At 45.6% G+C, this 24351-nt stretch overlaps 1 protein-coding gene across 1 annotated transcript in view; it reads right to left on the reverse strand.

Moving 5' to 3' along the window:
• The window catches only part of FBXW8 (F-box and WD repeat domain containing 8), a gene marked incomplete at its 5' end in the record, with an annotated part of 55127 nt that overhangs the window by 12075 nt on the left and 18701 nt on the right, over positions 1–24351 (reverse strand). Inside the window, 3 exons of the mRNA XM_039725822.1 lie at positions 9185–9394; positions 10243–10436; positions 17938–18095. Coding sequence (XP_039581756.1) covers positions 9185–9394; positions 10243–10436; positions 17938–18095 — 562 coding nt within the window. The remainder of the gene's footprint in view (positions 1–9184; positions 9395–10242; positions 10437–17937; positions 18096–24351) is intronic.

Consider the following 24351-nt stretch of genomic DNA (forward strand, 5'->3'; position numbering starts at 1 on the left):
GTGAAGCTGTCTCAAAAAACATGGCATTTTTCATCCTTAAGACCCAAAAACCCAAAGCAAGGATGACCTTTGTTGGAAAACCTGGGACATGAAAGTTAAATTCAAATAAAAATTAATTTAAACTTCCACCCCAAGGAAAAAGCTGCTACAAACTGCATGGCAATGTCAGTGTTTGAGGCAAAAACCAGTTTACAGCCTGTTCTCACTTCAGCCCAGCTCCCAACAGCTCAGTAACCAAACCCACAGATAATGATGTTCTGGCAAAGGCACCTCGAAGGGTTCTCAGTGCAAAGGAAATTAATATCTGTGCCTGGCAACCCAAACTTCTCCTTGGAAAGTTTGGAACAAAAGACAAAGACAATAAACTGCTGAATTCAGCTTAAGAAAGAACTGACAGGGTCAGGAGCAATGCATTCCAGCTCCCAGTTGGGCCCTTCCCAGCTGGATGTTAAAACTCCAGAGGGGAGAGGGCCAAAAGCTGCTTTCTTAAAAGTCCCCTGGGGCTGACACTTGCACTGAACATCCATAACCTATTAATTTATCTAAATGACCAGAGCTCCCATCTCTGCTATAAACATAGGATACATACTTGAACATCCAGCCATGGCCAGGAAAGGCTGGAATGAAAAATTGCACTGAAAGATTCCCATGTAACATTTTCCAGGTTACATTTGCTATGCCTGCAGCCCCATGGCAAAGCTCAAAGCAACTGGAAAAAAAAACCAACTTATTTCTCCTCACATAACTTACAGGAGGCCAGCAATTTAAAGTGTTTGCACCTAAGAATCTGTAAAAAAAATAAGGGTTCATACCCAGAAAAATGGAAGAAAAGCTTGCATCATCTTCTCCTACCCCCTTCAATTCCTTCTCATGCCCATCTCTATTCTTTTAAAGATTGTTTATTTTAACCATCAATCTTGTTATCGATTTAAATTTATTTTAAATTTTATCATGCACAAATGTCTTTCTAACCAATTAGTCCCATCATTGGAAGAATCTCTGTGATTTTCAGTATCCAGGTTTTGCCTGCCTCGAAATTCAACCTGTCTTGAGCAGTTCCATGACCTGCAAATTAATTTCAAACCCTTATCCTGACCAATTGATAAGTAAAGAAGCTAAAAGCACTCAGAATGCTCACATCTGAATAATAATTTCCTGGAGACAGGGATTTAAAAGCACACTGATGACAATTCTGAAGTTGCTGGAACACCTCTGATGAGCTCTCCTGTAATATCCCAAGGCAAGAAGGATTTTCCTTACAAAGGCCAAGGAGAGAGAATGGAAATACCTGGTCAATAGGGACTTGAAATAAGGGCCTGTGTGTTAAAGGGCAGATAAAGCATAAGATCTCTGGGAGGTTTATAATCCTATAATGCACACTGCAAAGGGATTACCCTTTTAAAGGTATTTATAATCCTATAATGGACACCCAAGCCCAGTGACCTAATAGGTACGGAACTGAGGGAAGTGAACCAGAGCATTTGGGTGTGAAATGAAGAACCCTGGGATAACACACTAACGAGCAGCCCTGGCCCCTCTGGGACCTCAGGGAGGAAAAGCATTAAAGACCCCGTGCAGGCAGCACCGGGATCCAACGCCCCAAATAAAAAGTGTCACCTATTAACATTGGCCAAATGAAAAGTCCAAGCTGCTGGCCAAGAGCCAGGCAATCTCCCTGAATGCTTAATAATTCAACAAGGCAGGAATAGCCAGAGCACCTCCAGCATTCTGTTTAGTTAAAGACCACAGAGATTAGCAAACACATTATCCATCTCCGAGGCGATCCCTTCCCTGTTACAAGTCCCTTAACGACCTTTACCATCCCTCCCTCTCTCTCTCTCTCTTTTAATAAGGCTGAGCAAATGGGACTTCATTTCAGCCCACTGCCACAGACTGGGGGGATTAATTATTCATGCTCATAGTCTCCCCTTTGTTAAGGCAGTGCATTAGACTAATTCCCCTCTTTACTGGGTGACTTGGGCACGGCTCAGCCTGTGGCTGCTCCTCTGGGACGGACACGCCGGGAACGCGGCAAAAGCACCAGCCCAGGCACGGGAAAAAGGCAAAGGTACAGAACTGCAGAGTGCTGGGGACAGGGAACTCTTTAAATGCTGTCCAAGAACTCGTGGAAGATGCCTGAAATGAATTCCCAAAGAATTAAAGGCTCTGGAGCCAGAAGAGCTGAGCTGTGAGCTTTGTTACATCTCGCTGCTAAGTGAGGTCAAGCGTGGTCGATGCACTCTGCTTGAGACACTTCCAAGAAAAACCAAGGAACTGAAGGAAACGCTGCTGATGGAACTCTTCCATGCACGGCCAAAACCCCAGCAGGTGTTTTGGGATGCTGCGTTGTTGGAGATGTCTTTTTTGGACAGAACATTAAAACAACAAATCCCTGAGCACTTGTTATCAAAGAGCCTGTGGTACTTTCAACAAGAGCTGGGGTGTCCATCCCACTGTCCTGGACGGCAGCCAGCACACGCCTGCTCTGGGAAGAGCTGCTTTCCCTTTCCCTCTCCCTTCCCAGCCCATTCCTGCCTCCTGTGCACAGGAACAGTGTGGGGCAGCTGGAGACTGAGCTGTGTCTCAGAACTGGGTGAATCCCTCTGTGTGCTGGTTCTTATTATTCTTATTTTCTGAATTTGGTTCTTATTTCGATGCAGTATTGGAGGGAGGATCATAAACATCAGCAAAAAGCACATTGTAAAACCACACTCAAACCCTACATCCTTCTCCTCACTGAACAACACACAGGATCCATTACAGAAGCACTTTTTCAGAAAGAACCATCCAGGGTTGAGGTTTCTGTCATTTCAAGTAAAATAAAACCACCCTGAGTTGCTCAGAGTGGCAGAGGATCAAGCAGCAAGCCTGAGAACAGAATTTACATTTGTTTTCAAATTATATTTCTCCCCTTTGCTTCTGTCCAGCCCTCTGCCAATTGGAAAAAAAAAAAAACATTGCCTGAATACACACAAATATTGCCAATGAAAAAGGGGCTGTGAAATTCCAAGTCCACCATAAATAAAAAGGGATCTGGTTTCTGCTCAGGTCAAACCCATTCAATCCAGAGGGTACCTACAAAAGCAGGAACATGCATTTGTGGGGGAACTCATCAAATTAAACACAACATATGGTACACACTGCTGCAAGTTTGGATTTTATTTCTAAAGTGATGTGGAAAACAAGAATATTTTTAAAGTTTACAAGCCCCAAGGGCACAGTTTCCCAGTGCAAATGTATTGGATTGCCTACTGTAAATATGGCACATAGCACTGCAACAACAACAAAAACAATGTGACTGTTAACAAATGCAAGGTCAGCATGTTGATACTTGTGCACACAGATAAGTGTTCTGGCTCCATAAATTTCAAGATGAGCTAAGATTTAAAAGGAGCAGCTGAAGGAGACAGACAGACAATCAGAGAGAAAGAAAAAGAGTAAATCAAACACAAAACAGCCAGTTAAAAAAATAAATAAATAAAAAAGCAGTTAATATCCATGAATAATGGATGTTTGATTTAAAAGCAGTTTACTCCAATATGATGTAATTTTTGACAATCAGCCAGAGAGACTATTTTTCAAGTTCTTGCCAGATATAAGTCATTGTGGGGAGCTGGGAACACAAGTGCTTCTCTGAGCATGTGGAAAATTGACTTTCATGCCATCCTAAAGGTGACTTTTCCTGGCAGACGCATGCGCCGGGCAATGCCTGAAACCCCAAAAGCAGCACAGCTCCCAGCAAATGCAGCAGGAAAAGCAGCTCCCTGCTCCTCCCCATCCAACACCTGCTGCACGAGTCACACACAGAGCTAAAGACAAGCGGAGTTTGCTTTTCCCTTTGAAGTTTCTCTGTGCCTGGAGTTGCAGAGCGAGGCTTCAGGCTGGTGGCAGAAGGGGAGCCAAGCGCTGCGCTGGCGCTGCCAACGCACCTGCAGCCCTGGGCACTGCCAGCCCCCGGGGCTCTGCCAGCCTGGGATGGGCTGGGATGTGGGCAGATGTCTGCTAGGACTGCAATGGGGTCACCAGGCTCGTTTGACTCGTGGCTGGGGCCTGGGCTGAGAGCTCCAGGGCCCGTGGGGAGATGTTGTGTTTACCCACCGAACCACCCACACACTCAAAAACCCCTCTAGCCCAGGATCAGGTGCTCCCCAACCTGAGGGAAACCTTCTCCCATGGAGAAGGGAGGCAAAGAGAACCTTAAAAAGTGAATGAAATCCCTTGGTTTCATCACCTGGAATATTCATGGCACATCCTAGCAGCTGTATTTTCCAAAGCTAAGGCACCTCCCTCAGCCATCGTGCCAATTTTGAGGCACTCGCACTACAGCACAAACAGGGCAGAAAAAGCAGAATGTCCTCAATGTCAGCCAACAGAAAGGGGTTGATTTATTTATTATTTATTTAGTCTTTTATTTATTTCAACTTACAAAATTATTCCTGGTCATTTAGAGCATTTGATCAAGAAATCATGCAAAATTTAGACAAGGAAAAGTTCTGGAGTCTCTGCTGGTCTCTTTTCCCTGTAATAGTTCAGTTCCTCAGAGAGTTTTGCCTCTCTGACATGACAGCAAAGAGCTTATAAAGAGAAAGGTATTTAAAACACCTTTCAACACCTCCAAAGATCTGCTAACACCCTGCAGTCCTGCAGCTCCTCAAAGAGAGACATTTGGGCAAGTTCCATCTGTTCAGACACCAGCAAGCCCTGCCCTTCCACTGGTATGAAAACAGAGTTCACAAAGATGGATTTCCTGAAAATTGGGCTCTTTACAAGGGTCATGGAGGCCAACAGAAGTGAAATACCCCACATTTTTTAGACAAGAAAAACTAAGATTAAAAAAATGGAAGTCTTTGGAACTCCATGAGAACTGGAGACATCCAACACCAGAAAAGACAATGCAGCTTCTCAGTTAGAAGGGTTTTAGTTAAAATAAGGTGTAAGTAGGGTGTAAAAGCTCACATAAAGCAGCCATGAACTAAATATATCATCCAAAAACGCCTGTAAAGTATGAAACTCAATTTCAAGGAGTATTTACTGCTGTCCAGAGCAGCTGTGGCTGCCCCTGGATCCCAAGGCCAGGCTGGGCAGGGCTGGGAGCAGCCTGGGACAGTGGGAGGTGTCCCTGCCCATGGCAGGGGTGGCACTGGATGCTCTTTAAGATCCCTTCCAACCCAAACCATTCAGGGATTCTATGATTTAAAATTTGTTTTCACTCACTATCACTGGTTAATTCCACTAGACACACTCACATTTCCAAGCAGCTGAGGAATTCCATGGAAACACAAAATGCAGGAGCAAACCCAGGCAGTGTTTCACTGGCTGCTGAGAGCAGCAGGTGAGGTTGCACACCTTTCCTCAAGCACAAGGCAGTCAGCAGCTCCAGAGAGCTGCAGAAGAGACAGCATGAACAAGCAGCACCCAGGAGAGCTGATCTCAGCACATGCAGCCTTCTGCCTCAGAGCTGGAAGCTGTAAAACCATCCCTTCCCTCCTCTCCTCCCCATCCACCAGCCCTGGAATCAGGTTCACATTTGTGCACAAAGCAACCAAACCCACACCTGAACTGTGCCTGACAATAATAAAAATCTTCATGCATGCTGTATGAAGCTTCTCTGGTAGAAAAACCCCAAATCCTTCTTTGTTCATTGTCTCATATCTCCAAAAACTCTGAATATGTTAAAAATTTTGAACAGAATTTGAAATACAGGAGGAAGTTGTGGTTTAGGATATTTCCTCTCATCTCAGGGGAACAAACACTGCTAAATTTCACAGAAATAATCCACAAAGCTCACCTGAGCCATAGTAGGAGACCAGACTTACCTGACAGCAGATTCAGGAATGGTTACAAAGGCACCAGCTATGAGAAAAGCTCCAGATTGCATCAAAACCCAGATGAACTCAAGCCTAACATTTATCCTGCTGCTTCCTTTTGAGGTTTAGATCCTGACATGAAGAGGACCAAAGCCAGACTGTGGATTTAATCTCCCCCATGGTGTTTAAACCCAAAATTCCCACAGGTGAATGCCCAGCCTTGGTGGTGCTGCAGCAGCTCTGTGACCACGGGGCTCCCAACTGCCTGACACAGGGCATGTGTCACTGGCCTGACATCACCCCTCAAGGAGTGTCCCCTGGATGCCCTGGGAATAAGGATTTCCCACACGGGTCATTATCTGGGCTATTTAATTAGCCCTAGACAAGCCTAGGTGGGAACAGAGATCTCAGAATTTGGACTTGAAGGGATTTCATGTTGAGTTAACAGAGCTGAAACAACAAAATCTTTCATAGCTTCACTTCAAAAAGAGTTCCAGGAGCACTAAAGCAGAAGAACTTTCAAGAAACAGCAGCGTATTTGGTTGTCTGGTGCTACTGAAGTGCATGAACTTCTCAGGGATGAAGCATTTCTGTTTCCCCTCCCTCCTGCACGGGTGTCTCTCATCTGACAGGAGCCAAGTCTAGGCCACGGATTTGATGTTTTCCTCCTCTCCAACATAAAAGTTCCCACGAAATTTATGCCTCAGATCTCAGCTCTGCTGTCAAACGTGGCTAAACTTAGAAAATTATTTAAAAAAAAAAAAAAGAGGGAGGAAAAAGATGGTTTCCCTGAGTGTTTTGATCAGGAAGCAGGTTACTAGGCAGGGATTGCCAGAAGGAAAATAATAACCCGGAGGAAAACAAAGAAAACCCCAAACTGGGGAGGAACACAGGCAGCAGCCAAGGGGCTGGAATCCTCCAGGACTGCAGTTCCAGGCTGGGGAGCTCTCCCAAAGCCAGACTGTCACCGTGGCCCAGCGTAATCAGGCTGCAGAGTCCCTTCCCGTCTGCGAGGCCGCTCATTAGCATAATAGCCATCAGTAATTAATTTCCGGCGTGATGTCAGCTGGAGCAGCAGTGCCAAGGCAGTGTCCTTGTCACACCCCCCGGCTGTCTGGGCCCATCTCCCTGATTAGGATGCACCAGGCTTAATGCAATCTGCCAGCAAGAGCCAGGGAGCTCAGGACTAAATTAGGAAAGGTGTCCGGCTTTGCTGAGCGGCACTCGGGGCCTGGGGAGGATTCTCTGCTCTTTATGAGGCACAGAAGTGGTCACTGGGGTAATGCCCCCAAAGGAGGCAATTTCACCTCCTGCCCTCCCAGCTCTGGAGGGAAAAGAGCTGGATTAGGACAGCAGAGGAATGAATAGACAGCAGAGCTCGCAGCATCTCAGGCCCCGAGGTATTTATGGTGAAAGGGGGTTTTAAGGGGAATGAGATGCAGCTGGACACGTTTATCCCTCACACAAGAAGTCCTAAATAAAGCTTTCCCATCCCAGTCACTTGCCAAGGGAAATCCTGCATTTCTACACTCCAGACCACAGTGGTCTGCAGTGGGTGCTCCACTCCTGCTCCATTCTCCAGGTGCCTGAAGCCCCCTCCCTCCCTCCCTCACTGCTCACAGCCCCAGTGTAACACAAAAATGGAATAAACCAGGGAATGGAAAAGGGAGGCAAGGTGCAGGAAAGGGGCAGGAACTCTTCCCAAGGCACCTGCAAACACCAAAATCCTCTCACAGCTTGGCCAAATACTCAAGAGCACAGCACAAAAAGCACCCTCCTCCTCAGGGTGCTCATCTGCCTGGCACTGCTCAGGATCTCCAGAGAGGCTGAGGGCTGGTTTGGGATTTTGGGTTGTTTACTGGGGTTTTTAGGGGGTTCTTTGAGATGAGCTCCCCCTGATGCCAATGGTGCAGCACAGACTGAGCTGGGCCTTGCTGAGGAGCAGAGGTTGCAAAGTGAACCCAGCTGGCTGAATGTCAGATTATGCTTTTTTCTGACCCAGAGATGGGGCAACTGAGAGGTGTTTTAAACACTTCTAGTCTATTTTTAGACTCTTGTGAAGGGTGAGACAATACAGATATTATAATTTACACTACCACAATTAGAAGCTAATTATTTCTTAATTACAATATAGTATAAGTGGTTTTGACATTCATTTTTACTACACTATGCTGTAAATGTCTTAAAAGGGGAATGAGATGCAGCTGGACACGTTTATCCCTCACACAAGAAGTCCTAAATAAAGCTTTCCCATCCCAGTCACTTGCCAAGGGAAATCCTGCATTTCTACACTCCAGACCACAGTGGTCTGCAGTGGGTGCTCCACTCCTGCTCCATTCTCCAGGTGCCTGAAGCCCCCTCCCTCCCTCACTGCTGACAGCCCCAGTGTAACACAAAAATGGAATAAACCAGGGAATGGAAAAGGGAGGCAAGGTGCAGGAAAGGGGCAGGAACTCTTCCCAAGGCACCTGCAAACACCAAAATCCTCTCACAGCTTGGCCAAATACTCAAGAGCACAGCACAAAAAGCACCCTCCTCCTCAGGGTGCTCATCTGCCTGGCACTGCTCAGGATCTCCAGAGAGGCTGAGGGCTGGTTTGGGATTTTGGGTTGTTTACTGGGGTTTTTAGGGGGTTCTTTGAGATGAGCTCCCCCTGATGCCAATGGTGCAGCACAGACTGAGCTGGGCCTTGCTGAGGAGCAGAGGTTGCAAAGTGAACCCAGCTGGCTGAATGTCAGATTATGCTTTTTTCTGACCCAGAGATGGGGCAACTGAGAGGTGTTTTAAACACTTCTAGTCTATTTTTAGACTCTTGTGAAGGGTGAGACAATACAGATATTATAATTTACACTACCACAATTAGAAGCTAATTATTTCTTAATTACAATATAGTATAAGTGGTTTTGACATTCATTTTTACTACACTATGCTGTAAATGTCTTAAAACTAATAATCTGAAATTACTCTTCATAAGTCTTACTACAATACATTTTTCATAATTCTATTTCCCTAAAGTATCTAATCTTATTTATAAACCCATCCTTTGAAACTTGTGTCTAGTTCTATTTCTCTCTCAACAGTATCTATCTCATTCCATAGCATTTCTAAGTCAATATTTCCTATCTCAAAGTTTACATACAGATACAAACTATGTAAACCTTGTGTCAAACTAAAAATTCTCTACATTTCCCACAGCTGAACAATAATCCCTCACTTCAGCCCACAGAAGAACACAAAGCAGCATCAGATTATTGCACTGAATTGTCTTCTCTCTACTCTCAAAAGCTGGAAAGCAAGGAAAGAAGTCCTCAGCATGAACTCTTTTTTTTCCTTAATTACAAAGGTATAAAAATCTTCTCAGAAACTAATTACAATACCTGGTTGGGTTCATTCAACAGCCAGCCAAAGGTTTTGATGCCAAAGGCTGCCTGGTGAGCAGCCACGTCGAGGCAGGTGACAGGCTGCCCATAGACAGAGTGCAGGATTCTGCCAGGATCTTCTGCTTTCAGCAGGTAGACAATGTCCTCTGCAGCTGCCACTGCCACCGGGCTCCCCGTCACATCTGGAACCAGATTAAGGAAGTTGACCTAAAAAGAGCAGACTTTTTATTTTATTTTTTTATTTTGGTTTATTCTAATGCAGTAAAAAATTCTTTTGCATCACTAGTGCCACATGCTGAACTGAATAAACTACTCATGTGTGTTCTGAATCATCTCAGCTATGGATTCATTCCACACAAAGACCAAGCATCAAGCTTATTTCTGAACTGTAAGACTTAGCTTTGGAGGGGGGATTAATCAGAAGTGGTTTAAATCATTTCACACTCTTTAACTGCACAGCTTCCTCCTATAGGAGAGAGGCTGCAAGACTCAATTATTCCTACACACTTCCTTCCCCTTTCAAACAAATGCTGATACTCTGAGACAAAACAAAACTTCAGAGAATGAGTTTTAATTACAACTCTCAAAACTTCAGTGACAGAAGGTGCAACCTAAAGAAGCTGCATGAGTAGTTACAGCTTCACAAGTGACACTATTAGGCTGCCTGCAATATCCTGCCTCAGAATTAATCAGATAGTGTGGATCTGGAATGAGACCTGGAGTTTCAGCTCCAATTCTATGCGAGAAAACTGATTTACAAAATGAGCCAGCTTAGTTTACTGCTGACAAAAAAAAAAACAAACCACAAATTAAACCCAGCCAACCTCCTGCACCATATGGACCCGTGTTCATTTGCACTCCTAGCTTCAGCCAGCAGTTCACCCTTGCTCTTCAGGGATGGAAGACTCACCCCTGAGGCTGCTCCAAAGTCAGAGCCTCGAGCTGGGAACGCCCTGATCTAGTTCAAGCTGTAAGACTTTTGTGAGAACCATCCTAACCCTACCAACAACAATCAGTGGATCAGGAGCTCCTTGAACAGTAGCCTGGAGACTCACCAGTTTCTGGACTTCAAAGGTCCCTGGGGTCTGCCAGACTCCTGTGTCGTCGGGGCTCTCCAGCCTGACCTGGAAGCCGGAGGCCGTGGCCACGGCGGCGCCCGGGGCCAGCGCCAGGGCCTGGATGTGCTGGTTGTGCTGGAAGTGATGGATGGGCTCCTGCCCCAGCAGCAGGCTCCAAACACTGACAGTGCCTGCAACGGCAAACGGGCACTGCGGTTAGCTCAGCCCCTGGCACCACCTCCAACCAGCCCTTAAACAGCTGCAAATCCAGCTGGTGGAACAAAGGAATACAGGGAAGAGATGGGGCAGGAGAGCTCAACTTCAGCATGCTGTGGTTCCTCTGGCCAGGAGAATTTATGTGCTCTGGCCTGAAGCTGAAGGAGGGGAGGTAGAGATGGGATATTGGGAAGGGATTCCTCCCTGGGAGGGTGGGCAGGCCCTGGCACAGGGTGCCCAGAGCAGCTGTGGCTGCCCCTGGATCCCTGGCAGTGCCCAAGGCCAGGCTGGACAGGGCTTGGAGCAGCCTGGGATGGTGGAAGGTGCGCCTGCCTTGGCAGGGGTGGCACTGGATGGGCTTTAAGATCCCTTCCAACCCAAACCCATCTGTGACTCTGTGATTCCAGGCTCTATTGCTCTGTACCTAATTCCTAATTTCTGACTGTCCAATAACATTAGCAGCTACCTTGAAGAAGACTCTTTGACTTCTCTCACATTTCCATGTTCAGAGATCAGATACAAGCAGACACCTGAAATTTTGTTCTATTATAGAGAGGCCCTCAATTACTCCCAAAACCAGCAAGGAAGAGCCCACACTCCAATTTTAAGTCACTTTGCTGCATGGTTCACAGAATCACAGAATATCCTGAGCTGAAGGGACCCCCAGGGATCATCCAGACCACCCCTGGCCCTGCCCAGACCCCCAACACCCCCGCCCTGTCCATCCCTGGCAGCGCTGTCCAAAGGCTCCTGGAGCTCTGGCAGCCTCGGGGCCGTGCCCATTCCCTGGGGAGCCTGGGCAGTGCCAGCACCCTCTGGGGGAAGAGCCTTTTCCTGATCTCCACCTAAACCTCCCAACACAGCTCCACTGCCTAGTTCCTGTCCCTGGTCACCACAGAGAAAAGCTACAGAATACAAATCTTGAAGAACAAAGGAGTGTAAGTCAAAAGAAAACATATTTGTAATTGCATTTCTGCCAGCCTGGCTCCCCAGTTCTCTATTTAAAAGCATCATAATCTGAGTAAAAGCAACCTGAGGCAATCAGGAGGGAACCAGAAGGGAATTGGAGCCTTCTGGGCCACCTTTGCACTGAATTGAGAAGCAATCTTGCAGCGTGACAGGCAGGGCTGGAGAAGCCTCCCTTGCAGAGGAGCACGTTAATGATGAAATGATTAATGGCAGCTCTTCCTTCAGAAGGAGACATAAAAGCCCTGACAGACAGCTGTGGATGGGCACCACTGCCAGTTTGCAAACACTCCTCCCCAGTCCCAGAGGAGGTGAAGCAAGAGTGTGGTAATGAAACTGCACATAGTGAAATGGTAGCTAAATGAGTTTAAATTGATTTATGGTAGCTTTTGTAAAGATTATTTGGTATCTGGAAAGTGCTACCGATGTGAAATAATGCAGATAATCCTTAAGATCCCTGTCTAATGGCACTCCCACTGAATATTTATATTCCTCACCATGGGAATGAGCACCATAATGGGGACCATTTTTGTTTTATTAGGGATGAATATTTAAATTAATCTGCTATTTGCCTAAACAATTAGCCGCCTCTGTTTGTTTACACAAAGCCAAAACTGCAATTAGGCTTCCATCAGAAAGATAAGTCCCGACTAAAACTGTCCCGACGGAGTCGTAAGGGCTCAGAGCAGAACTTCCCAAAATTACTTCTTAGCATAATGGTAATTATGTTAATTGCTTGAAAGGTAAATAACTGCTGAACTGGGTTTGCAAAGCAGACTGGTTGCACGCAGCTTAAAACCAGTTAACAAACCCAAGTGGGCAGCACAGGCTGCAGCCCTGCAGGGCTGGGCTGGGGCTCCTCTTCCCAAAGCAAAGGATGGGGAGCTCTCACCTCCAGGAGATGATTCAGCCACACAGCAAAGGATGGGGAGCTCTCATCTCCAGATGATTCAGCCAGGCAAAACCCCAGCAGTGATAACGTGGTATCAGATACAGGGAGTCAGAACTGATTTTTGTGTCAGACCGTGGATTTGGCTGCCAGGCTCCTCCAAGCAGGAGGATTTTCAATTTTTGTTCAGCAGAAAATGTATCTCAATTAAATATCAGGTTCACGAAGGGGGAAAAGGAGGCTGATTTGCTTTCAGTGAAGCCTTTTGTTTACACATCTCTGTGATGATCATTCCACTGGGTTTAACAGTGTCTAAATGGATGAAAGGTCAGAAAAATTTTAAAAAAATTATTCTGACCTCATAAGCAAACTGAGAAACCCAGAGCTCACGGTTCTGCTCTCTAATTTTGGGCAACAAGCCACTTATTATTATTATTATTATAATTATTATTATTATTTCATCTCAAACATGATAAAATCTGTCCAAAATAAAATATTTGAACCAGGCAAACAAAGCGTGCAACATCTGATACTTGATATGGGCAATACAATCCTGGCAATGTAAAAAAAAAAAAAAAAGTGACTTTTAAGGTCACAAATTCACATGTGATGAAGGAGCACAAAGTAAGAGTAAGCTGGAGAGTTCAAAGAATATCCTGAATTGGAAGGGACCCACAAGGATCAGGACAGAAAAAAACAGAAAAAGCAAACACTCCACTGGATTTATAAATAGGTAAAGCTGCTAAGAGGGCTAAAAGTGCTGCTCAGAATATTCTGCATTTCACTGCAGAAACAACACAAGGTATTTATGGGTGTGCAAGTCCTTGCAGCAGTCAATCACGTTTGGGTAAGAGCAAAAAATCCCACACCATTCCAGTTCAGGTTATTGGTGTGGCACTAAAAAATAATCAGGCTAAGATTTAGCAGTGCAGATGAGATCACTGCTCTCCACAGTCTGTCTTCCTGCCTCCAACACTGCCCAGCACCTCATTTCCACAGCAATTCCTCTGCTGAGGTGAAGTTAAGGTTACAGCCATATGTTATCTTTTTTATTTTTTATAATACTGAAATCTTACTAAGTGTTAGATGGCCACAGAACGAAAATCACAAGCAGCGGTTTCACAGCACACTAAAATCTGCACCATGATTGTGATTATTCCAACTGAACTCTAACAGTAACTCCCCAAAATGATTTAGAATTATGAGCAAGCTGGGAAGTCATTGTGGCTCAAGAAGAGAAGTGCAAGAAGCTGCTGCTGGTGGTGTAATGCTGACATTCAACGTGACAATCACTGCACCAGCCCCGTTTATCACTTTGCCCCAGACTGGACAAAAAACTCAACTCCCAACCCCTACATTTCTGAATGTGGCCTGATGAAAGATGCATTTACTGGCAGTCACTCCAGACTGGGAAGTACTTGGATGGAACACTGAGCAGGAGGCTGTGGTGCTCAGAGTGCAGTGCTGAGCCTGACTGAACTGCAGATTTTGGGAGCATCACCAGCCTTGCCCAGCTCCTGCTGTGTCAAAGGTGGGAGGCTGGAGGCTGCTCTCTCTCTACCAGCAGGGCTGGCAGCACAAAAGACATCCTGCAAAAGCAGCTGTTACATCTGTTTTCACACAGGTTTTCTCTGCTATTACAGGCAATGCATTTGCTACAAAATTAAACAAACCCAAGTATCTTTTTTCCTTCAAAATCCCCTAATCCTCCAACAGGGCAAGGCAGCACAACCACAGAGCAAACAGTGCTAAATCTCATTTGTAAATATTATCCTGGCTGTGTCTGGCAGTGCCACAGAGCCTGTCTGAGCCCCTCCTGAGCTGGGCACAGCTGGCACTGCCCACCTGAGCTCGGGGAGCTCGGGATGGAGGGCTGGTTGTGGGTGTGGAAGATCCCAGCTCAGATCCTAAAGACCCTTTGCAGCAGCTCTTCCACACTAAAACCAGCATTTGCTGTCAGCTGGTGGCTGCTGCCAGCTTTGAAGAGATGTAAAGCAATCTACATGTGCATTATCTGAAAAAAAAAAATTAAAATCCCAGAATTTTGTCTGTGCTGGAGCAGGGAATCCAAATGTGCTCCTGGTTTCCAGGCTCATTCCCTTCAGCTGCTAAACACACAGCCTGGGAAGGCCAGAAGGTGCTGAACTCACATCATCTCCATGGTGCTTGTCCTGTTTCAGATTTGTGGTCTTGCCACCTTGATTTAAACAAAATAAAACTCAATTTCACCTTTTGAAAACCCTTGGACTTGATGATCCTTGTGAGTCCCTTCCAACCCAGGCTATTCTGTGATTCTCTGGCTCTATACAGGTAGATTTTTTTTGCTCCAAAGTGGGAACATTAATTTATTTCCTTATAATTTTCAGCTATATCATATCTCTATGAAGTACAACCAGTATAAGAAAAGGATGGGTGGAAATGAGCACCAGCCTGGAGTATCAAAACTTGTTGCTGTGAATTTTGAGTTTTCCCAAAAACATTTCTAGTTGGAGGAACCAATTTAACCTTAGTAGATACTTGAAGTTCATTAATCAACATTTCACATTTAATTTTTGCTTCCAGCAGGCCCTGAGGGTACAAAGAGTGAGAGACCAGATCTCAGTGACAAGAGCTTTTCACTCACACTACCATGAGCACACCAGTTCCCACCCAATGTTCCCAGATTTTACCTCCATCACCCTTCTTCCAGGGATTTCCACACAACACAATCCCTGGACAGTCCCTCAGAGAAGGCACAGACCCTGTTTCATTCCCAGTGTGGGGAATGGGATGACTGGGATGGGAAATCACACTGCATTCACCCAAACCACGAGATCTGCACCCACAGCCACCAGTGGGAATAGACATCCCAGCCCCTGCTCCTGCAGCTTTCTTCTGACATTTTTTCCTTCACTCCAGCCAGCCTGGAATGCTCCTGCTCTCCTGGAGCACGTTCTGGCACTCAGGGAAGGCACCAAACCCCTCACTCTGCAAAGAGGGTACAGAAGGGACACCACCCCCAGGCAGCTTTAGGGGCATCAGAAAGGGCAAGAGCACAGAAATCCAAAAAGCAGCGCTGCCAAAATTCCCCTCCTGGAGCCTGCAGCAGGCAGGAGCACCTCTGATCCCTGCAGCAGCCACTCTCCTCTGCTTCCTCTGCAGCTTGGGAAGGCCACCAGCTCCTCACAGCGGGCCTGAGGGGGTACAAGCAGGGCAGCAGGGCCGTGTTCCCCCCCGTGCCCGCAGCAGGGTGGCCGTGGCATTTAAAGGACAGCAGGAAAAAGTTCTGTTCTCCTGTTGCTGCACATTGTTTGCCAGTCAAACCATGCAACTCCCGAGCGCAGGGGGAGAGGGATGGCTGAAGTAGACTGCTGTTCCCCAAAAGCTGTGGCTCCCAGCCAAAGGCAGGCAAGCATGGAGCAGATGGAGTCCTGGCAAGGCCTCTCCTGTCCCTGCATTAGCAGCATCTGCTCATTACCCAGAACCCTCGCCTGCTTTATCTAATGCTCCAGGAAAAGCATTTTGATTTGATTCATTTCAGTTCGGTAACGTGCAACACAATTAGTGGTAAAATCAAACTGGAGCACTGCCAGTGCTGACAATAGGAAACAAGGCAGAAGAAATATGAGGCCAGTGGGTTGGAATTCAAAAATCACAACTGTGGCTCGAGTTGCCAAGTCCCGTTGCCCCAGGTGTACATCCAGTGCCCCCACTGAGCGCTGGCACGGGCACAGGGAACTTCATTTGCTCCTCATCCATTCCTCCCTCCTCTCCCTGTCCCTGCAGCCCGAGGCTGGCACCGGCAGGAGCCTCCACCAGGAGCCACAATCCCATTTTCCTCCAGGGCCACCACGGAGTGACAACCCGCTTTGGACAGGGCATGCCAGGAGGACAACCTGTGTCCCTGCTGTGCCTGGGGAAGGAGCTGAGGAGCAGAGCAGGGCAGGCAGGGCCTGCCAGCCCTTCCCTGGGATGGGGAGCCAAGGCCAGCACTGTGGGAGCCCTGCGGGACCGGGAGCAGCCGATGGCGGCGGGACGAGCCAGGGATCCGCCAGGGAAGTCTAGACTGCCTGACAGCACCACCTCCAACACGAGCAGATGGTTCCTCTGGGTTAGTCAAACTTACAAACAAAGAGGAAAGGGAGCTGGAAAAGTACAACAAAGAACAATCAAACACATTATCTTCAAAGCAGTCCGCTCCCTCCCCAAAATTTAAAATAACTCTCTCCAGCAAACTGTAAATATGTGCTTTCGGCTTGCAGTTAGTAAACACTGCTAAAATGGGTCTTTTTATTTCCCTATTCCCATAGAAACTAATCTATTCTGACCAAGGCTTCTCAAATCAGAGTAACTGCCATATCACAGAGCCTATTAAATTCTCTACCCAAAAGAATAAAAGACGCCGAGCTTTATGCAAACTAGTTCAGTCACAGCACTGACAGCAAGGGATATGACAGGCAAAAAACCCAGACAAATTATTAGATTAGTCAGTGGGAAACTAGGAAACAAACAAAAGACCCTCTGCTAGTCATTGTCTGGAACACTAGAAAAAACCCAGCACTTAAACCTGTGTTATAATTTCCTATGACTCCAGTAAATAATATTGGTAACACCAGATTTGCTGTTTTCAGAAAATGTTGCCTATTAACAATTTTTACCCACAGAAAACCATCCTGGCATGATCCAAGCCAGAAAAACAGCTAAGGATGTTGAGTATCTTAAAACACATAAAGCATTTAATTTACTTTTAAAATAAAAGCATGGATTAGGGATTTTTTTGGGATTATCTACCTTCTGTTTTGTTTTCACCTGTAGACATGCCAGGATCAAAGACAGTATGTGTACAAAGCTCTCTAAACTTACAAATATTTTTTATTTATACCCAAGAGACATTTTAAGTATCAAATTTTACATTTTAAAGATGATGGGAGTTGAGTTCTGCCTGAGCCCCTCAGTTTAGGATCCCAGTTGGCCGGTACTGTCCAAACCTGACTTTTTTAATTGCTCTTCCCACATCCAGAAGATGCTGGTCTCTGGCTCTTTTTGTCCATTATAGAAACCCTCTAAGGGTATTTAAAACAATGCACACAACCAGGATTTTATGAGGGTTTCACTAAATATTAGGTGAAAGCTTTCATTTCTTTAAATCCAAGTATATAATAACAACCCAGCACTGCAAACCAACACTTCAGTGCATCCACACACCACGCCAAGAGCAAGAGGGATGGGGATTAATCAGACATCCAAGTTCACCACCATGCCCATAACAAAGCTCCACTGCACCCCAAGGGAGTTTTGGCCAGAGGAGAAGGCTGGTGGAAGAATATTTAATATTTTTATAGCAAAACAAGTTATTTGCTTAAGATAGCTTGGCTGGACTACAGCCTGGCACTCAAGCTTTGTGCAGCAGCTCCAGTAGGAATTAAAGCTCAGTTTTAATGGGTGCTATGTTCCAATGCCTCCTAATGCATTTAGGGTTATTGGCCAACTTTCTCACATAAAAGCAAGTGTGTGCGTGTGTGTGGATACACAGGATTACAGACACACAAAAAGCTGAGCACAGCTGCTTCATTTCTCTAAAGCCTTTTGGTTTTTTTTTTTTTTGCTGTTGTTTTAAACCGGAGGAGAGTTTGGTTGCTCACCGTCCTCGTGGGCAGCCACGGCCAGGGAGCTGTTGATCCTCACAAAGGAGACGTGTGGCAGGGCTCCAGCCCCTCCAGGGCCTGGCACTGGTGCCAGCACAGGGGCTGTGTAGTCCCAGGTGCGGGTGTCCCACAGCCTCACCTCCCCTGAGCTGTACCTGCAACACAAGGGCAGCCGTCAGCCCACGCGGGAAATAATCACAGAGAATTTTTACAGCTTGGTGGAAGGCTTACAAAGGGAGATAAGACCTGTTTTCTCTTCTTCTCTCTGTTTTTCTGCATGAAAAATCATGCGAGAGAAAATTCTGTCTCTCCATGTTCAGAGAATGTGAATGCCACAACATAGTATGGATCTGTATGCAAACTGTGCATATAATCATAGCTATAAAGAATTTGAAGGATTGTGTTGCATAAATGTATCTAACATAAATGTATCTAACTTAGTTATATAAATAAATAAATAAAAATAAATTTATATTTATTTCAGAGTCCCTCCACAAACAACACAAAAACGAAATCATTTCACAAATTAAATTAAAACAGATGATAGATCATACTTAGATGATTTGTTTAAAACATAGTTTTACACCTTAACTAAAAAACTTTACAAATTAAGTTTATATGTATTGATTGTTATAGTGATAGTGTTAGTGGTAGTGCCTTGTACACTTCACTGTGCACAGCAAACAATAAACAAAGCCATCAAAGAAGTTTTTTCCATTCAAGAGAGAGGGGAAAATGTGGGAAATGAAATTGTAGGGAATTCTCCAAACCTGACAAAAGGCCCACCCAGTGTGCATCTGTGTGCAAACCTTGAGATAAGAAATGCTGAATTAGGAATGCCATGGAATAGGACAGACATTGTTGGGAGAGAAATGGAGCTAGAAACAAGTTTCAAAGGATGGCCTCACAAATGAGACTGGATACCTTGGAGAAATAGAACTATGAAAGATCATTGTAGTGGGACCCACGAGGGGTAGTTTTAGATGATTGTCTTTAAGGCATTTACAGCAAGGTGTGGCTAAAGCTGATAGGCCAAGAAACACTTATAGTGCATTGTAATTAGGAAATAATTAGCTTCTGATTGTGATAGTGTGATAACATCTGTATTGTCTCACCCTTCACATGAGAGTGAAAATGGAATAAAAGTTTTTCAAACACCTCTCATTTGCCCCATCTCTAAATCAGAAAAGGGCCTAATCCAGCAACCCCACAGCACCTGCAAGGAGCTGGCTGCAGCAGAAGGGAGAAGGAACAAGGATGGGCTCAAACAGCTCCCAGACTGATCCTCCCCCAGCCCCTGTGCACAAAACCATCAGCTTTACCCATCTTATTCCCATGTATTGAATGTGGCACCAAAGCCTACCAAGGCAGGCAGGTGAATTGAAACTGCAGCTACAAGGAATGGTGTGGCCAGCAGGAGCAGAGCAATGATTCTCCCCCTGTGCTCAGCACTGGTGAGGCTGCACCTCAGTGCTGTGCCCACTCCTGGGGCTCTCAGCTTGGGAAGGACATTTAGGGGCTGGGGTGTGTCCAGAGAAGGGAAACAAGGCTGGTGAGGGGCTTGGAGCACAAGTCGTGTGAGGAACTGTGATTTCTGCGAGCTCCTAAGGGAGCTGGGGATGTTTAGCATGGAAAAAAGAAGGGTCAGGGGTGACCTTATTTAACTCCCTGACAGGAAGCTGTAGCCAGGGAGGGTCGGTCTCTTCTCCCAGAGAACAACTGCCAGAATGAGAGGACACAGCCTCAAGCTGTGCCAGGAGAAGTTTAGGTTGAACATCAGAAAAGAATTCTTCTCTGAGACTGGGCACTGGAACTGTCTGCCCAGGGAGCTGGTGTATCATCGTCACAGCTTTTAATGAAGGGATGGGACCACAGCTGGGCTAAGGATTTATTGCTCACATAAACATCACTCTCAGAGGCTGTGAGATTTCAGAGGAGCAAGCAATCAGCCATAGCTCAAAATGGTCACAACTTCTTTGGTACAAGACAATATAGACCTTTCTAACCCAATGAACAGATGCCACAAGGTTTATTTTGCTTTTCTAACCTATCACCTTCACTTACTTCTGCTGCACTCTGAACAGTTTTGTCCAATAGGCTTCCGTCTCATAGGCACACAGATGCTTCTATTATAACTCCTAAACTCTTAGCTTATTCCATACAACCCCACCCCTACACTATAAAGCCTTCACCACCTTATCAGTGCAGTTTCTCACTTACTTAAAGCATATTCTTACAAGTATAGAAACATAAGTTTATTATTTTTCTGCTTAATGTCGGTGTATTGTATTTTTACATCAATCCAAACTTCTCCCAAGGCTGCAGGTCAAACCCTCCTGTGTCTGTGGAAGTTTCTGTTTTTCCAATTCCCACAAGGCTGGAGCAGCCTGGGGCAGTGGAGGATGTCCCTGCATGCAGTTTCTCACTTACTTAAAGCATTTTCTTACAACTATAGAAACATAAGTTTATTATTTTTCTGCTTAATGTCTGTGTATTGTATTTTTACATCAATCCAAACTTCCTCTAAGGCTGCAGATCAAACCCTTCAGGGTCTGTGGAAGTTTCTGTTTCTCCAATGCCTCTGTAAGGCTGCAGATCAAACCCTTCAGTGTCTGTGGAAGTTTCTGTTTCTCCAATGCCCACAGTGGTGGAGTCACTGTCCCTGGCTGTGGCACTCAGTGCCATGGCTCAGCTGCTGAGGAACTGCTGGGTCACAGGTTGGACCTGATGTTCTCAAAGGTCTTTTCCAATCCAGTTCATTCTGTGACACACAACTGAGCCACCACTATCAGTATCCACTTTGCAAATAACACACAAGGAGAGCCAGGCTCAAGAGGAGAAAGGAAATCAGGAACAAGCCTAAATTACCTCATGGCAAAACTTCAAACTGGTTCTTTTGTCTTTCAAGATTTCTGGTTGTGTTAAACCAGAGCATTTATCTATGACCATACAAGCACCCACCCAACCTACTGCTCTTTATAGGAAGACATTTCTTTTTATAGAAGAAATTTCTTGATGCTTCATCAACAGATCAATTTACCTACATCTCTGAAGACTAATTAATTAATTGATTCAACTTAGTGCTGTCTTTAGAATTAAGACAATGGCTCCTTTTAAGCATGCAGGCGCATTAAAATATCACAAAAAATGTAGTTTAATATCAGTTTGTCAATGAGGAAATAAAGAAACAGAACTAGAACTAAACTTTTCAAATAATATTGAATATATCTGAATGAAAGAAGGTTGTTACACAGCAAACAATGGATAAACTGCTCCAAGCCATCTATGACCACACAAGAGACTATTAAAGGGAAAAAAAATCACAGAGAAGTTTCTACAACTGGTCAAAGACCACAGTTCTATAATTATTTAAGGCTAGTTTTGACAAAACTGTGATAATTAACACTGTCAGATTTCTTCCTCTGGCATAAATTACACTTGGATTCTTTTGGAAAATCAAAGGTGCTTCCTGCTCTGTCACCTTTGTTGTTACATCCTGACTTTTGGGGGAAAAGTATTATGGAAGAATGATTCTTACCAGCCTCAGAGGTCTGGTGGTTGGGAATCTGGCTGTGCTTATGAGGAAAAAAAGTTAATTACAAGAAAAAGAAGGAAAAGAAGGTTTAGGGGACATGGGAGTGGCACTCAGGTTTCCCAGCTCTCTGGGCAGTGCCATGCCTGGGGCTCCTGGTACTGGGAGCAGACCCCTGCCCATCTCCTGGTGAAAAGGCTCCAATTTACAGAAGGAATTGAAGTGCCCAGGGGGGTGGTGAAATCTGTCAGGCAGAGAGAGATGCACATTAATTCCCTGCACTGATCAGGAAGAGAGGGAAGCCTGTCCTTGTCACCTGCCTCCTCTGCTGTGTCTTACAGGGAAATGAGAGAACAGGGTGGGACACTCCTCCCTTTCCCTCGCTCTGCAAACGAGGCCCAAACCCCTCTGAATCCTGCTTTCATTTCCAATTTACAGCAGCACAATCTAACAAGAACAGGCCAAGAAGGAAGCTTCCCCAAAGCAAAACGTTTCACGTTGGATTGGACACGGAGCGCGGATCAGATCACAACAAATCTCCTCAGTTTGCAGAACTGGAAAGGGCTCATTTTGCTTCAAAATCTGGACACAAACCTCACCAGGACAGGTGATTGCACAGATCTGCTGCAGTCCCCTTCAACAAGAGGCACACAGTGTTTTGGAAGCATTTTCATTTTGAACTGATTTTTGTTTCCTTACGTTAGGGTTGGTTGGGGTCGTGTTTTCGAGCTTCTCCTGGCTGCCAAGAGCAGCAGATTCCTCCCAAGGGAAGCCAAAATTCTCTTGTCACTGAAAAGTGAGTTCCAGGGGAGACATAAAACACTGGTAGACTGGACAGAATATTTGTTTTCATCTCTAAATAAATAAGGAAGAACAGGATCTCCTCCTAGTGTAGGTCTCACACAGTCCAGGCTGGAGATGTAAAAACAAAGACTGAGAGAAGGAGAAAATGGCAGGAGGAGAGATCCAGGGCTGGATAATTCTCAGGGCACACTGCACCTGGTTTCCCTACACAGCCTGGGACACAAGGGATCCAACAAAAATAATAATGCATTGACTGCAATCCTGGAATGAAAGATCCAACATCACAGGACCACAGTAAATCCTTAAATTAAAAAATCCTTAATTTTTTTTTAAAGCATTAAATTAATTTTATCTCAGAATTCAATCAAGTCAAAATTTAGTTAGAACCATTCTTTCCTCACAAAGAACCACCTGAAACACCTCTGAGCCAAGTTCAAACTGGAGCAGTACCACCAAACACTTCTGGCCACTGCGTTGAAATCAATTTGATGATGAAATAAATTCTGATGTGTTTTTGCTGGGACCTTTTTGGCAGGGTCTGCATCAGCCCACCCTGCAGCCTCCTCCTCCTCCCCTCCCTGGTGGATCAGCTCACGCTGGAGGCTCCCACTCCTGTGCCATGAAGCCACGCTGCTCTCCCAGCCCCTGAAAGGACCTGCAGGACACCAGAGCTTGTCCCCAGGGGGCTTGACACTGCCCAAGAATCCCTGAGAGCATCCTGTGCTCCTCCAGAGACAGAGAGCAGGGAGACTCCACGGGCCAGGAGAGCCCTGCAAGAGCCCACCAGAGCTCCCAGCAGAGCCAGCACAGCAGAAGTTCCTCAGGAAGGTTCCCAACTTCTCACCATTCCCATCCTTCCCAGGGCAGCCCCACACAGCAGAGCTGAAGGATTGGGAGAGATGTTCCACAAGACTGTGGTGGGATCATGAGTGGAGCTGCAGGTCTGGGCAGGGAACCAGCCTGGGGAAATGGAGATAGAAACCAGCTCCTCCCCTGCCCATTTCCAGTGTGCACTGGGCCTGCACCAGGGCTGAACTGGAAGAATTTCAAACACAGATGAATCCAATTCAGAAGGGAAAAAAAAATTTATGCTGTTGTAAAGAGCACCACACTTTCAATTTGTAACCACAACAAAAGGCTTTTAAACTATTAAAGCACTGCCTCGCTGTAAAAAAAATAAAAAGGCTGCTTTATTGCAGATAATTGGCAAATCTGCCCTATCAACAGGGCTGGCTGGAGAGAGGAACACACTGCACTATTTCTAGATAATTTCAAGATTTCTATTCATTTCCCACCACAACTTTTACATTTTGCCTTGAAAATTTCATTTGGGTCACTCAATGAAATAACCCCAGATGCAAGCCCTGCCCAAGAACAAGCTCAGCACTCCAAACCCACTCAGCTACTGAATTTTCTACCAAGATGGCAATGAAATGCCCACTTAGCTCACAAGCCCAATTTCCCCCTCTCCTGATATCCCTTCCCTGATTCCTTCCACCACACCACACCTGGCTCCCAGCTCTCCCTACTCACAGACACATTTTTCCTTCTCTGATGTTCAACAGAGCCTCTCCACCCAAATAACTCAGCTTCTTTGATGGACTCACATTCCACTTTGCCCTTGTTCTTTGGAATATTTCAGTATAGACACACAAGAAGCAGCAGCAGAGAAGAGACAAGCTGTATTTTTCTAAATATACTTCCTCTCAAGGAGCCTATTCTGTAATTCTGGCCAGATATGGATCTAGCTGTAAAAATTAGCCTGGATATTCAACTTAAGCTTAACAGAGATGCATCAAAACCTTGCTGAAATGGAGCAACAATAGATGGAATGCATACGGCATAGAAAAACTGGGAAAATTAAATTCAGATACAACAAAAATACCTACTTACTAACCAAAAGCATTGTGACTACTTTTTAGTGGCAGTAATGAGATGGACATTCTGCTCATGCCCTCCCACGAGTGAAAGCAGAAGGAGCTGGGGTTAAAAGCTGCTGCTGCCCCACGATGAATGCCTGGGAAGCAGGTGGTGGAGTGCAGAGCACATGTGGGAGGAAGCAGAGCTGCAGGCTG

The sequence above is a fragment of the Passer montanus genome, unplaced genomic scaffold, assembly GCF_014805655.1.
Source record: "Passer montanus isolate IOZ18808 unplaced genomic scaffold, ASM1480565v1 scaffold57, whole genome shotgun sequence".
NCBI lineage: Eukaryota > Metazoa > Chordata > Aves > Passeriformes > Passeridae > Passer > Passer montanus.